The sequence below is a fragment of the Osmerus eperlanus genome, chromosome 1, assembly GCF_963692335.1.
Source record: "Osmerus eperlanus chromosome 1, fOsmEpe2.1, whole genome shotgun sequence".
Taxonomy (NCBI): Eukaryota; Metazoa; Chordata; class Actinopteri; order Osmeriformes; family Osmeridae; genus Osmerus; species Osmerus eperlanus.
Window position 1 is genome coordinate 13,360,715 of NC_085018.1, and position 15,695 is coordinate 13,376,409.

Here is a 15,695-nt window from a genome sequence, read left to right on the forward strand (position 1 = left end):
AACAGTGGAAATAACAGAAAGCCTGCAGGTGGAGGGGAAATGTCATCTAGCGATCTCTCTGCTCTCGTCCTCACCGAGGACCTTCAACAGCAGGGAGCCCTGAGTGTGTGTGTGTGTGTGCATGTGTGTGGGGTGTATGTGGTGTGTGTGTGTGCATGTGTGTGGGGTGTATGTGGTGTGTGTGTGTGCATGTGTGTGGGGTGTATGTGGTGTGTGTGTGTGTGTGCATGTGTGTGGGGTGTATGTGGTGTGTGTGTGTGCATGTGTGTGGGGTGTATGTGGTGTGTGTGTGTGTGTGCATGTGTGTGGGGTGTATGTGGTGTGTGTGTGCATGTGTGTGTGGTGTATGTGGTGTGTGTGTGTGTGCATGTGTGTGTGGTGTATGTGGTGTGTGTGTGTGCATGTGTGTGTGGTGTATGTGGTGTGTTTGCATGTGTGTGTGTGCGTGCGTGTGTGTGTGTTTGGAGGTGACTCTATTCAGACCAGACAAGAGGACAGGCTCCCAGTCTCCAGGCTGTGTGTTTCCTATGAGGGGAGGAGGAAGTCATGGTCATTTTGATAGACGACACATCCAGACAATTATAATTTTCTGACTGCCTCATTTTTCATCCTTAAAATGCTCTTAAAATTATATATATTTTCTGTTTGCTGCTTCTGAAATCATTCTCCATCAGCTGCCGACCATACTTCACCACCATTACCCATCTGAGCTCCACATGTACTGCCTGAACTTTGCTAATCTGTGCTGGTCTAGCTGTGCCCAGCCTCAGATAATCATTAAAGTAAAAGGTTTTTCTAGTTTTCTTTCTCTGTTTCTCTTTTTCTTCCACTCCTTTCTTTCCCTCCCTCCTATCCTCTCTCTTTTTCACTCTCTCGCCTCTCTGTCTTTCTCAGTCTATCTATTTCTCTCTACTCTCCCTCTCTCGCTTTCTCCCCCTCTCTTTCACTTCAGATTTACAGAAATGAGCCCGGTGTCTCCTTGTCAGATGTCTGTAGAAACTGTAGCTTTAATGGGTTCAATGACGAAGCTATTCCTTCACACACACAGGCCCCCATAAAAGCAAATACTTTCATCTGTTGTTTCTCTCATCAATCCACGCCAACTGTCTACATTGAGACAATGTTGGATCACTGAAGGTCCACTGTTTGTTAGTATCCATGTGTGTGAACGTGTTTGCGTGTGTCTGTATGTGTCTCTGTGGGTATTCTGTCCTCAACGTGTAGAATAGTGTGTGTATGTGTATAAGTGTCCCTGTGTATGTGCATGTGTGTGTCTGTGCCAACGTTTGAGTGATTGTGTGTGTGTGTGCTCTTGTCTATCAGTGCTAATGTATGTATGTGTGTGTGTGTTTGTGTGTGTGTGTGTGTGTTTGTGTGTGTGTGTGTGTGTGTGTATGTGTGTGTGTGTGTGTGTGTGTGTGTGTGTGTGCGGGGCAGATGAGCAGCGTAGCCCCATCAGTGGGAGCAGTCACATCTGTCCTGGTCTCAGGTGGGGGTAGTTTCTGCCTGGCCTGTCTGTCCCCGAGCCCCAAGGGAGCCTGCTGGCCCTCTGGCCCTCTGACTCCCTCTGTCTCTGCTAACACACACACACATACATACACACACCCCCCCACACACATAACAGACAGGCAGTCAGGCAGGCAGACACAAACACATGTGGCAGACATGCATCTGACATGCATGGGAGGGATGAAAGGCTAAAATGATCCTTGCATTATTAGTTGTTATTCTGGTTCCTTCTATTTGTCACCTGACAGGAACTCACACCTGGTAGGTTAACAGGTGTAACAGCAGTTTCCGGGGGCAACACTGGTTTGGAAGAGTAAGCCTTATTCTAACTTGGAGGGAAAAAAAGAAGAAAATCGCGGCCTTAGCCCTTAAGGTGCTAGTCCTCTTGGTGTTATCATTCTGCTGGTTAGTTGTTTGGGTTCCCATGCGGAAGAATGTCAGCTCTAATTCCTCCGGTGGTACGTCCAGGTGTGTGTTGAAGTCTGGAACCTCTCAAGCCTGGCAACCTCTCAGCTCTCTCCCAATGCCTGGCGGGTGTCCATGGAGACGAGGCCAGGGGTCGCGAACCCCCCCCCCCCCCCCCCGTCCACCTGGTGTGAAGGAGCCTGACAGATCACATCATCACTCTGAGCCCTGGCTGGTTCTCTGGTCTCTCTGTCGAGCACTGCCGCACCTTCCACCACTAGGGGGCGCTGCATCCCTGCTGGTGCGACGGCACTGAGCGATGGAGAGATCAGAGAGAGAGGTACATTTACATTTACATTTATTCATTTAGCAGACGCTTTTATCCAAAGCGACTTCCAAGAGAGAGCTTTACAAAGTGCATAGGTCACTGATCATAACAACGAGATAGCCACAAAACATTGCGAGTAGCCAAAACATGAAGCACACATTGTGAACAACCAAAATAAGTGCCAAAGGGAAGAACCATAAGAGCATGTAGTTAAACAAGTTACAATTAAACAACATGAACTGCTATAAGTCCAAGTGTACCTGTGGAAAAAAAGCAAGCAACAATAATAAAACAATATATCACAGCGAGTAGCAAAACAAAGAAGGGGGAGACGGGAGCAAGTGGGGGTGCTACGTTGGGAAAGAGGTGGATAGGGTAAGTGTATGTGCGGGAGCGAGAGAGGGAGAGAGGTCGAGAAACAGAGGGGGGTTGAAAGAGAGAGAGGGGAAGGAGGGAAGAGAGAGAGAGGAAGTCACGCTCACTGCTCCAGTTTGTATATTTATCCTCAGTGTGAGTCATGTGACGTGGCTGTTGACTGGAGAAGCAGCTTCAGCATGAACAAGCATCTCCCAGGAGAGCCAACGAGGACCATTAAAACACACATGGGATGGGATCTTCTGATTAATGATAATCGCGTGCGTGTGTGTGACTGACATATTCCATTTGAGCGCATTTGTGACTGCAGGGAGTTCAATTACCTATCATAATTGAAAATAAAATGTTTGAGTGTGTTGTCATCTCCCCATGGAACACATGCTGATGGAGGGGAGGGGCCACAGCAGGATATGACACACAGTCACGTTCAAATGTTTGAGACCACACTGAACGGTTCACGGGGGAACTGAAGAGTGAGAAAGCCAAGTGTTCTGTGACTACACGAAGCTCTTTGGAACATTGCCAAATCCAAAGCCCATCCTGGGATAAGATGGGTCATCAGGTTTTGCACAAACTTGTGGAGTCCATGCACAATGTTGTTCAAGCAAAAAAGGGGTTACCTACCAAATACGAAGATATTCTGAGAAGTATGTACATTTTTTACTCAAATTATGAAACTGATTTTATCATTTGTAATTAAAAAAGTTTTAAATGAATGCAAAATAGAAGGATCTTGACTGGTGGTCTCATACTTTTGGAGCCTATGAAAACTTACAGTTTATGTACAAAGCTTTAAGACAGATCAAATGTACATTTCTCTTCCTCCTTCCTCTCTTCTTCTCTTCCCATCTTTTGCTCCTCTTCTCCTTCTTACACCCCTCCTCCTCCTCCTCCTCGTCCTCCTCCACCTCAGGCTAGCGCGTGGAACTCAGAGCTCAGAGATTAGGATGAGAAGAAACACAGACCTCCCCCCATCGCCCGTCCCCCTCTACACATACACACACACACACACACACACACACACACATACACACACAAAGAATGAAACAGACACACACACAGCAACACGCACACACACAGACAGACACGCACACAGTGACACACACACAGACACACACAGCAACACACACACCACCCCTCTGTTGCAGCTGGGTTCTCTCCAGGGTGCAGTCCCCTGGAAGCAGGCTCTGGAGCTGTGTCTGTTCTGGTTTGTGCTGACTGTGTTTCAATCTTGACAGACAGACAGGTGGACTTACAGACGGGTAGACAGACAGACAGGTGGGTAGACAGATGGGTGGGCAAACAAACAGAGACTGACCTGTGGGCAGCCAGGCAGAGATAGAGTTGCTCTGTGATCAGACTAGAGAACACATCCTCCACTATTCATGTCTCCTGGAGGAAAGTCTTCATCAATGCCACTGCAGAATGTAAATGATATAAAAGCCTTCGCAGCTCAGTGGAGCTGGGGAGCTCATCTCTCTCTCTCTCTCTCTCTCTCTCTCTCTCTCTCTCTCTCTCTCTCTCTCTCTCTCTCTTTCACACAAACACACACACACTTTCTCTTTCTCTCTACCTCTCTTTCTCTTTTTCTCACTCTTTCCTACTCTCTGTTTTTCTCTCTCTGTCTCTCTGTTTCTCTCCCTCCTTCTCTCTTTTTCTCACTCTTTCACTCTTCCTCTTGCTCTCTCTATGGAAGTTTCTTTTCTGTTTTCAAATCTTTTTCTCCTCAATTGGTTAATTTACTCTTTTTCTATACGGCCTCTGTTTCCCCTCTCTTTTTCTCTCTCATTATATTTGCTCATGCTCTTTCTCTATCTTTCCACCTCGCTTTTTCCCTTCCTCCTTTTATAAATATCACGCTGCTATTTCTGTGAGGTACAGCCTGGTTGTTTTGAGGACTGTGATGTGAACTTGTTGAATGAACATGCAATGTCAGCTTGAGCAACCCTTCCTGAACAGTAAATACGTGCTTGTACGTGTGACGGCGTCTCTGGGGACAGGATGGTGTGGCTCCCCGCTGCGTCTCATTGGAGGAGAACGCCCTTACTGCTGGAGAGGCTCACCTGTTACACATCTATCTCTCTTCTCTCTGTCTCTCTTCCTTCTTCCCGCACTTTTTCTTTCTATTTCCCCTTCCTCTTTCTCTCTCTCTCTTTTCTTTCTCCCTCACTCTCTGTCTCTTTATACCCCCGGTCCTGCAGTCCATTACCTCCAGCAGAGTACAAACAGGAAAGGGTTCCTTTGACCCTCCCCCCCCGTTGAGAGGAAAGGGCTGCTGGGTTGTTCCTGTCACACTGATCAGTGTCAGTCAGACCCACATCACAACCCATTCAGGAGCACAGCCTCACACAGTACCCCTCTAGAACAGAGCTGATAACAGTACCTGTTCCTCTAGAACCGAGCTGAGCATAGGGTAGCTGTCTCTGGTTTTAGAACAGAGCTGACAGGAGTACAGTACCTGTTCTTACTGTGTGAAACAGAGCTGAACACAGTACTGGTCTTTGTGTGTGTGTGTGTGTCAGACTTTGCAACGTGTTTTTTTGTGTGTGTGCATCTGTGTAAGACTTTGCAGTACATGTGTGTGTTTGTGTGTGTGTTTGTCTGTGCAGCCTGTGTCAGTGTGATGAGAAGCTCAGCAGTATCTCTACCCTACACATGTTTGACCCACTTAACAGTCTGCCTGTATGTGACAGAGGTGTCAGCAACTCTCCTCTCCTCTCTCCTCTCCTCACCTCTCTTCTCCTCACCTCACCTCTCCTCTCTCCTCTCCTCTCCTCTCTTCTCCTCTCTCCTCTCCTCTCCTCACCTCTCTTCTCTTCTCTTCTCCTCACCTCACCTCACCTCTCCTCTCCATGTTCTACTGTGTTCTGCAGTGTTCTAGAGTGTTCTACAGTTTACCAATCTACAATTCAGTTCTGGGCTCCAGTCATTGCTGCTCTGCCAGTGGAAACATTGGAAAAGAGCTCCAGGGAGGGAGGGTGTTTGTGTGTGTATGAGTTCATGAGCGCGCGTACAAGTGTGTGTGTGCTCGTCTGTGTGTGTGTTTGTGTAAGTGTATGTGAGCACGGATCCAACATCAACCAGGATTGGCCATTGATGAAACAGCAGTGTGGCGTTGTGCAGGGTTAAAATTACGGGGGGGGGGATTTGGGGGGGGTTTGACCCCCCTAATTAAGACTTGGACCCTCCCAAAAGAGGTAAAAACAACAGGTCGGGGGAGTCGATACATTTATATATCGTTCTTACCTGTAATCGTAACCCCCCGATTGTCATTGTATAATTCGCACTCTGGCATTGTGTACTAGACAGCCACCTGCCAGGGCTTCCTGCGGCCCACGGGAGATCACAGTCAGGGAGAAGCTTCTAGAAGCGCAGGCGGAGGAGGAATGCCTCGCAGGAACCAGGAACGAAAGAGAGAAACGGAAATAAGAGAACGGTGGAGAAGTGCCGAGCCATCACTTTGAGTTTTTTGCTTCCTTCTCTCTTTCTCTCTCTGTCTCTCTCGATCCTGCCTCTCTCTGTCTCTTTCCCTCTCTGTTTTTTTCTTTCTCTGGTCTGATCTCTTTTAGACTAGCAGGGGGTAGAGAGAGAGAGACAAGGAGAGAGAGAGAAAGACAGAAAGAGAGGGAAAGAGAGAGAGAGAGAGAGAGAGAGAGAGAGAGAGAGAGAGAAAGAGAGAGAGAGAGAGAGAGAGAGAGAGAGAGAGAGAGAGAGAGAGAGAGAGAGAGAGAGAGAGAGAGAGAGAGAGAGAGAGAGAGAGAGAGCAGGCAGAGAGAAAGAAACTAGGCCATGCTCCACACTTTACACTGTGCTCATGGATTTTGGTGGGAATCAAAAAGTTGTTCCTCAAAAGGAACAAGTTCCTGTGATCTGAGCTGATCATTGTATCTCTTAATGATGTCTCCTGTGTGACAGAAGAGTCCTGAGTTAGAATACGTTTTCCGTCTCCCAGTCAGGTCAATTAGATTCCCTAAACCTCTCCTCTTCTCCCCTCTCTTCTTTTTCTCAACCAGGAAGTGGTTGAAACAGGAGACTGATGCTGTTGTTGACATCATGGGATGTGTCCAGATGGGGGACAAATACCCTCAAACAGCAAAATGTCAATTGTAAATAATGTTTGACCTACGCTGTGAGCCACACTGAAATGCAACGTCCACAAACACAGACAAACACAACTCTAACTCTCTCCGTCAATGAGCGGCTGGAAAGTGGGTCAGTCCATGTTTCTGGTCTTGTTTGAAGTGGAAGGATGGAAGTTTATCCCCACAGAGAAATTCAGACGTTCTTTCTTAGTAAACTCTCCACGGCGATCGGTCTTCGTGGTTTCTGTGGTCTCTCCCTCTCTGGTGCCACTTTTTGCTGGCTTTCTCTTTCTCTCTCTCTCTCTCTCTCTCTCTCTCTCTCTCTCTCTCTCCTCTCTCTCTCTCTCTCTCTCTCTCTCTCTCTCTCTCTCTCTCTCTCTCTCTCTCTCTCTCTCTCTCTCTCTCTCCCTAGCTCTATATCACCCAATCTCTTGCTCACTCTCCCTTTCTCTGTCTCTGTTTCTCTCGGATCTCTGTCAATCTGGACTCTCTCTCTCCTCCCACCCTTTTTCTCTCTCTTCCTCTCACTCTCTCTTTCTCTCTCTCCACCCCCCTCTCTCTCTCCCTCTCTCCGGCCCTCTGTCTGTGGTCTCTGGTCACAGGTTAACCTCGTCTTGATAATCAGCATCGCTGTGCACTGATGAGCTCATTATGGAGAGGCATGGGAGAAAGATTAAAGAGGAAAGAGGAGAGGGGAAGGAGGGAGGGAGGGAAGGAAGGAGGAAGAGAGGGAGGGCTGCTTCAGTAGAAGCCGTGGGATAGGGCTTCACAGAGAGGGAGAAAAAGCGGGGGGAAGAGGGGGTGGGAGAGAGAAAAGAGAGAGAATAGGAGGAGAGGGAGGGAGAGGGAAAAGGAAAGAGAGGAAAAAACGGGCAGGGTTTGTGATATTTCTCACAGCTCTGAGAGAGAGAGGAAGAGGCACACTCCCTGCTCACTCGTTCTCTGCTGTGAATCGCGTGCCCTGCTAACTCTGCAGAGAGGAGCGGAGAGGAGAAGAGGAGGAGTCATTTGATGAGGTAGGGGGAGAGGAGAAGGAGAGGACACATCCGAGGAGAAGAGAAGGTAGGAGAGGGGAGGCCTGAGAGCGAGGGGGCGAGGCCAGGCCAGGCGGGGGAGGGAGGGCAGCCCAGTGATGTGTGCCAGCATGGAGCGAGGGGTGAGCCGTGTTTTGAGGGTGGTGAGGAGGATGTCACCACGCAGGCTGTGCGCGGGACCCCCGGGGGGCGCTGGAGAGCCCAGAGGACTGCTGCCAGGACAGCCTGTGTTCCCTCGGCCTCTGCCTCAGCGGTGAGCACGCACGTCTCCCACCCGGCACCTATACGACACGGCACACGCACACGACACTCACAAGGCACACAGACACGACACTCACACGGCACACACACACGACACTCACAAGGCACACAGACATGGCACACACAACATAGGCATGCCTCCTAAAAGGCACACACACACTCTTCACAGCACATATGCGACACAAACATGTCATTATGCACACCCCACACCATGTGCAAGCTTCATACACACTATAGACGCAGTTTAAACACACGTTTCACCTGGGCATCACAGGTATCTCACACACATCTAGCACCCATCTCACACGTGCAGGAATGTCACAAGGAACTAAGTTCACCCCAGACATGATTCAACACTTCAGGTCACAGGCACCACACAGGCCACTTCATTCACCCTACCCATCCCTTCTGTTCCAGCACACTCACAAAACGCTCTTCTCTCAGAATCAGCAGAAGTGTTCCTCTGGCCTGCAGTTGTTTTAGAGAGCGGTTTTAGCTGTTTTTAAGCATGGTGCTCGAGGTCCTTCCTATTCCACCCAACTGCAGTTCTTGAAAACGACCTGGTAATTTAGACTCTTGATTTGTCTTGAACTGTAAGTCAGAGTTTTTCAGTTGATCGCAAATGCGGCTATGTTAATGTTTCTCTTAGGTTGTGTGGTTTTTGTTAATGTTTCGTGAGGATGTCTGTCAGTAGATACAGTTGTGTCATGAGGAGATGTTTCAGCAATTAGCTTTTGGCAATTTTGGCAACAGCAGCAGGCACGACACAGCCCAGTACAAGTTAAAATATGCTATATTTACTCACACTAGAACAGAGAGTAGGAGACACGCAGGAAGGCAGAGACAGCTAAGAGAAAGAGGAGATGGGCAGGGAGACCAGGATATAAAAGGGGAACTAAGACACAAAAAAGGGGACGAGGATATAGGCAGGGAGTCTAGGTGTCAAACAGGGGAGCTAGGACACAAACAGGGGTACAGACAAAATGACCAACAAGAAATCCAAGAAGGCACCCAACATCTGTAATATTACATTAGCAGTAATATGATTTTCATAGTATTTTCACTTCTTCGGGGAAATAATGGTGTATTCTCCGTATAAGTACAGTCTATATCATTTTGCATAGGTAAGTAGAATTAATATAACCATAGTCTCTACAGAGAGCATCAGAGAGGCATTCAGAGACATGATCCTTCCAAAACCAACAAGAGCTGGTTTCTCTGCTCCCACACACAGCACTGGCCTGATGAATATTTAATACAAGCCCACAGACTCAGAAATGGAGAGGGAGATAAAGAGAGAGAGAGAGAGAGAGAGAGAGAGAGAGAGAGAGAGAGAGAGAGAGAGAGAGAGTGAGAGAGTGAGAGAGAGAGAAATGTACACATATGCAACATCACCGCATCTTCCCTGCTAATCAGCCCCACAAAATGCGATCATCTAGCTAACGTTCCCTGACAAAACTGACAGATCTTTAGATCTGGCATGGATGGAGTGGAGCAGTTTGATGCTCTGGTGTCCAGAACACAGCCAGTGGAAAGCTGGTTCGAGGAACTCCCACACACCCTGGCTCTTCCAGGAAGTGGGTGGTACTGTAACAGGAAGTAGGCTACATCAATAACAGGAAAGGGTCATGATCAAAATAATAACGGTGATGAATATGACGATGGTACTGATGGTGAAGAGGATGATGAGGATGCTTAGATAACGTTGATGATGATCTTAGAGAGTAGACTGTGTCTTGTAGATGTTGCCTGATATTGCATCACTGAGATCAGATCCCAGAAAGGGGGTAGAGGCACCCTTTGGATGGGAGGAGAGGAACAGGGACGGAGAATGGAGGAGAAGAGAGGAGAAGCTGGGGAGGAGAGCAGGATAGGGGCAGCGGAGGCGAGGACCGGAGGGAAGGAACGTGGGGGGTGGAGGAGAGGTGGAGATCGGAGGAGAGGAGCAGGCCGAGGTGAGCAGAAGGGATGTGGAGGCGGTGGAGGAAAGGAACAGAGGGGGCGATGGAGCCAGGGGGAGGCTCGAGGAGAGGAGCCGACTGAAGGAGCGAGGAGCACAAGGAGAGATGGAGGACAGGGGAGAGGTGGAGCCCACGGCTCAGATGGGACCGCTTGAGATATGGGTTCTGAGAAACAGCATGAGCGAACTTGGAGATAAGCGAGGACTGATCCTGAGATTAGCCTCTGATGGCACTCCGACATGAGCCTCTGCACCTTCTACTGTGTGGCTGTCAGCATGCAGAAAACCCCCCAGTTCTAATCCTGTCTCTTTCTCTCTCATCCTCTTCACTCCTCAACTCCACTCCTCTCGCCTGCATCCTTCGTCTCCTCTGTCTTTATTGTTCTCTCCGTGCCTCCCCGCTCGTCTTTGTTCCTCTGTGTTGATCTCCAGAAATGTCCCAGATTTACTCACAGAGTGGGCGGGCGGAGGGTGGGGGGGCATGAGGGTTGCAGGGAAGCAGTGTGGGATGGGGAGGTGTGGCGGGGGCAGGGTGGGGTGGGGGACGCAGGGGGAAGGGGGGGGGGGGGCTCAGGGGTGGGAGGTTGCATGTACGACCTGTATCTGTTAGCAGTCTTCCAGCTCCCCGATTAAACCGGATCTCCTTTTAACCAGCAGCTCCTGCGGAACTAGAGGAGTCGGATCTGTGTTAATGTATGTTTATGTATCCTTTTGTGTCTGTGTGCGCGCATGTCCACGTGGGAGTCTGTGTGTGTGCTTGTGTCTTTTAGTGCGTATGTGTGTGTGTGTTAGTAATACTGCCATGGAGGGGTTGATGAGCCTGTGCACGGTATAAATAAATACTGGGGGATCATCTGTCTGGCTCTGTGATCCTCCCTGCACCATAACCCCCGAGAGGACAGGAGAGTTGAGGAGAGGAGAGGAGAGGAGAGGTGAGGTGAGGTGAGGAGAGGTGAGGAGAGGTGAGGAGAGGTGAGGTGAGGTGAGGTGAGGAGAGGAGAGGAGAGGTTAGGTGAGGAGAGGAGAGGAGAGGTGAGGTGAGGAGAGGTGAGGTGAGGAGAGGTGAGGAGAGGTGAGGTGAGGTGAAGAGAGGTGATGAGGAGAGAGGTGAGGAGAGGAGATATGATGAAGAGAGAGGAGAGAAGAGGAGGAGAGAGAAGCGATGAGGTGAGGAGAGGAGAAGAGGAGAACAGAACTGAGGAGAGGAGAATAGAAAAGAATAGAGTTGGGAAGGGAAGAGTAGATTCAAGTAGAGTAGAGTAAAGTAGTTTGTGCGTCTACAGTTGATGGTGCTACCAGATGGACAGTTCCAGCTAGTACCAAATGCAAGAGCTTTGTGCATAGAACTCACTTCTTCTGTATAGATTTTAAGTTTTACAGCAGCAACCTTTTCTGCTTTGTTTTGTTATGTTTGTGCTGTGTAAATGTTTAAATCAATTGTGCTTGTGTGAGAGTAGGTGTGTGTCTCTGTGTTTGTGTGCCTTGGAGGGATATAAATATAAAGAAAGAGAGAGAAAGAAAGACAGAGATAGAGACAGAGAGAGAGAGAGAGAGAGAGAGAGAGAAAGAGAGAGAGAGAAAGAGAGAGAGAGAGAGAGAGAGAGAGAGAGAGAGAGAGAGAGAGAGAGAGAGAGAGAGAGAGAGAGAGAGAGAGAGAGAGAGAGAGAGAGAGAGAGAGAGAGAGAGAGAGAGTGAGTGCGAGAGAGAGAGAGAGAGAGAGAGAGAGAGTGCGAGATAGGATTGAACAAGGTAGAGGGGATCACTGAGCGGAGGAGGGTTTATAAATATTGATTGTTGTTCCTGTGTTGATAAGGACAGAATGACATGGAGCACATGCTCTCCTATCTGTGAACGAAACTAAGCTCTCATCTTTCCTCAACTCCTTCCTATCTCTTCCTCTCCCATTGAGGACATAATTTACTCTCCTCTCTCTTCACCCTCCAGGTCTCTTCTCTTCTCTCGTCTTTACCCCCTGCCTCTCCTTTGATATCTTTCTCTTCTTCCCTAACATTTTCCCCTCTCTCCATCTTCTCTTCCTCCACTGTCTCCCTCTTCCTTTCCCTTCCTCTCCTTCTCCCTCTTCACCTGTGTCTTTTCCCATCGCTCTCAACCTCTACCTTTCCCTGTACATTCCGTCTGTCCTCCTCGCTCTCCATCTTGCATTCCTTCTCCAGCCATGGACCACCTCGTCTCAGAGCGCTTGAAGTTTTCTTTGTCGTGGAGAGATTTTACGTGCCGAAAGTAAGGAGGGGGAGAAGAGAGACGACAGACAGAGGGAGAGAGAGAGAGAGAGAGATACATAGAGGGAGAGAGTAACTCTGTGTTGCATTTTCTTCGGTGAGCAGAGTGGAGGAGCCGACAGCTCCTGTGAGAACCATGTGACTGGTTACTAAGCGCCACGAAGCTATTCTCCCCCTCTTGTTTCAGCGATGAGTGGATGAGGAGGAGGAGGAGAGGAGGATGTTTTCTGTTTCGCTCAAGTGCCGGTTGGGGGTCATCAGACGAAGGATCAAGGGTATTGTGCAATGCACCACTTCTAACTCTGTTTCTATATCTGCGCGTGTGTCTGTGCGCGCGGGTGTGTGAAGAAGAGAGAGCGACAGGGGAGAAGAGAGAAGGATCATGATGTGAGAGCGATAGTAGAGACACTGAAAGAGAGTGAGAGAGTGTGAAAGTGATAGCAGAGAGAGAGAGAGAGAGAGAGAGAGAGAGAGAGAGAGAGAGAGAGAGAGAGAGAGAGAGAGAGAGAGAGAGTGCGTGAGAGAGAGAGAGCATGTTTGTGTGAGAAAAATAGAGTTTTAAGCATATGTGAGAGAGACAGAGTGCCAAAAAGAGAGAGAGAGGGGAGAATGATAGAGAAATAGAGAGAGAGAGAGAGGGAGGATGAGAGTGAGAGTGTGTCTGTAAGAGAGAGGGAGCGTGTGTGTGAGAGAGAGAGAGAGAGAGAGAGAGAGGAAGGGAGAGAGTGAGGAAGGGAGAGAGAGGGGATGGGGAGGGAGGGAGAAAGAGAGAGACAGTAGTCTGGCTGGAGCAGGTTCTCTAGCAGCAGAAGAGCTGGTGTTGATGGTGTCTTCAGCCAGGGACACTCAGCACCACAGTGTTCTCACTGCGGGCATTCCCAGAGAACACTAGGACTGTGGGCTGTGTGTGTATTTACCTGTGTGTGTCTGTATTTTTTTGTGAGTGTGTCTGTGTGTGCTTATTCATGTGTGCGTGAGTTTGTGTGCATGAGTTCATGTGTGTGAGTTTGTGTGTGTGTGTGTACAGTACGTATGTGTGATTAATGATGTGTTGTTATAGGAGATGTAAGAGGAGATCATCCAGGTTTCACCAGCAAGCACCTCTGATGACTGATGACTGGTGTTGGACAGAGTTCCCAAGGCACCCTCAGTCACAGCACACACACACACACACAGCCACACACACACACAGCCACTACGACACACAGAAACACTCACACATCTACCACAGCTGCTATAACTATTCCTATGACCAACACACTGCTACAAAACAAACACACTGTTGATAAAACACACAGGCACTACAGGAACAACACAGACACACACTGTGCAGTTCTCCACCCACACACACTTCTACAACAACACACACACTGCTTATGTGGCACAACCCACCTGCTAACACACCCACTACCACAACACACACTGCTACAAAACACACACACTACCACAACACACACTGCTACAAAACACACCCACGACCACAACTCACACTGCTACTAAAACACACACACAGACACACACTGCTACAACATACACTACACTATTACAATAACACCTATCCCCGTGTTTGTGGTCAGTGTTCAGGCGAGGCTGGTTCCATGTGATAGTGAGATGATGAATGAAGAGCCAGTGTTGACATGCTCCAGTGGGTTCTCATGAAGAGGATGGAGCCCCAGCTCTGGGGCCCGGAGGCTGGCTGGGGACCTCGGGGAGGGGGGGGGGGGGGCTTCTCTTTCATACTGACAGAAAAGTATCCTCTACTGCCTGCCTTTCAGTTGAAACGTGTCAAGGCGAGCAGACGGTTTCAGACTTGGACACCTCAGTGCCTGAGGTGTCCTAGTCTCTCTGACAGCCTCTCTGACTGGCTGGCTGACTGACAGGTTGGCTGACTGGTTGGACTGACTGGGTAGCTGGCTGAAGGACTGGAATGACTGGCTGGCTGACTGGTTGTTTGGTTGACTCACCTCCTGACTGGCTGGCTGACAGGCTGGTTGTTTTCTGGCTGTCTGGACTGTCTGGTATGGTAGCTGTCTGACCAGACCAAGAGCTCCAGAGACAGCTGGAGATGTGGAGCCACAGTAAAGAAACACTTAGAGAGATGTGTGTATGTGCTTGTGTGTGTTAGTATGTGTTTGAGCGTTCATGTGAGTCTGTATGTGCACATTAAGGGGTTTTAGGAGCACTTACTGTGGTACGTGTTGAATCACTAATTTCATGGAGGCACTAGTTTCCCTGTTGGCAGTGGTGCTGAACGTGAGTGTTTGAGTACATTAACAGGCTTAATAGTCTGAGAGAAGACATCTTGTGTGTGTGTGTTTGTGTGTGTGTTTAAGACAGCTATTAATGTTTAATGCAGTTGGCGTACAGAGTATCTTTGGATGCACATAGCGGACATTCAGAACAGCCTTGATTACGCGAGTCCCAAAGTGTCCACGTGTCTGCAGGTGAGTGTCAGGTCACAAGTAGACAGAGATCCAGAAGATGTCCACTCTGCTAGAGGGGACCTGGGGGGGTGTGATGGCTAGGCTTGGACCCATGCTTCTGAAGATGGATTATTGAGGTGCAGGACAACACAGCCCAAAATTCAGTCACAAAAATAGTCTGTCTGATGTGATATGCTGCTGTAGCTGGTGTGTTGCTAGCGTGTAGCTGGTGTGTTGCTATTGTCAATGTAAAGGGGGGGGGGGCATTGGGTTGGCTGATGCAGCACAGCTACGTATGTTTGATCTCACCATAGTACACTCCTGACATAACTAGAGCAGAGAACAACAGCCATGGTAATTAGACAGAACGCTGGAAAAAACTCCTATTTATCCTGTACTATTCCCTCCTCTCTGCTCTACACTTATCTTCCCTGTTTCTTTTTCCTCTCCCCTCTCCTCTCCACGATTCCTGTAGCTTAAAGAAATACTTCAGTAAGGTAAATGTCATTTAAAGTCACATTGAATCAGCCAGTCATGAATTAGTTTGTTTTCTCATTTAACCATGTTTTGTGCCTCAGCGCTAATAGAATGCTGAACTTGGCAAACAGAACTCCGAGCTCAGCAGAATCCCTACCTGGAGCTCTCCTATAGAACACCTTCATGCTGCATTGTGATGTCCTAGGGAACTCGAGCCAAGCCAGAACAAACCAGATAAGAAGAGGCTGGGCAAAGAGAGAGAGAGGAGGACCAGAGGGAGAGAGCGTGAGGAGGACCAGAGGGAGAGAAAGAGAGAATAGGAGAGGGAGAGTATGAGAGGGAAAGTGTGAGAGAGAGAGGGGGGGAGAAAGTAAACAAGAAAGAAAGAAATAAAGAAAGAGAAGAGGCTTTGATGGGGGAGAAAAGAAGGAGAGATAGCTCTGAGGTGCAGGAACCACAGGTCAAAGTTTTCCAGGATTAAAGAAACAGCACAAACTGTCCAATCAGATTATGGAACCAATATGGACTGTCCAATCAGATTACAGACTTGGCTCATATTGTCCAAACGGATTACCTTCTGGTCTAAGTACCTCCCAGAGAA

At 48.7% G+C, this 15,695-nt stretch overlaps 1 protein-coding gene across 4 annotated transcripts in view; it reads left to right on the forward strand.

Annotated features, from left to right (window-relative positions):
- Positions 1 to 15,695, forward strand: part of grip2b (glutamate receptor interacting protein 2b) — a 62,515-nt gene that overhangs the window by 10,381 nt on the left and 36,439 nt on the right. For 2 of the 4 annotated variants that reach the window (XM_062461267.1, XM_062461285.1), the window contains exon 1: positions 12,003 to 12,469. The exons of 1 other annotated variant lie outside the window; for it this stretch is intronic. In XM_062461267.1, coding sequence (XP_062317251.1) covers positions 12,415 to 12,469 — 55 coding nt within the window. In that variant the 5' untranslated portion in view covers positions 12,003 to 12,414. Of the gene's footprint in view, positions 1 to 12,000; positions 12,470 to 15,695 lie in introns of those variants that run through there. One more of the 4 variants, XM_062461330.1, reaches the window with a different exon arrangement.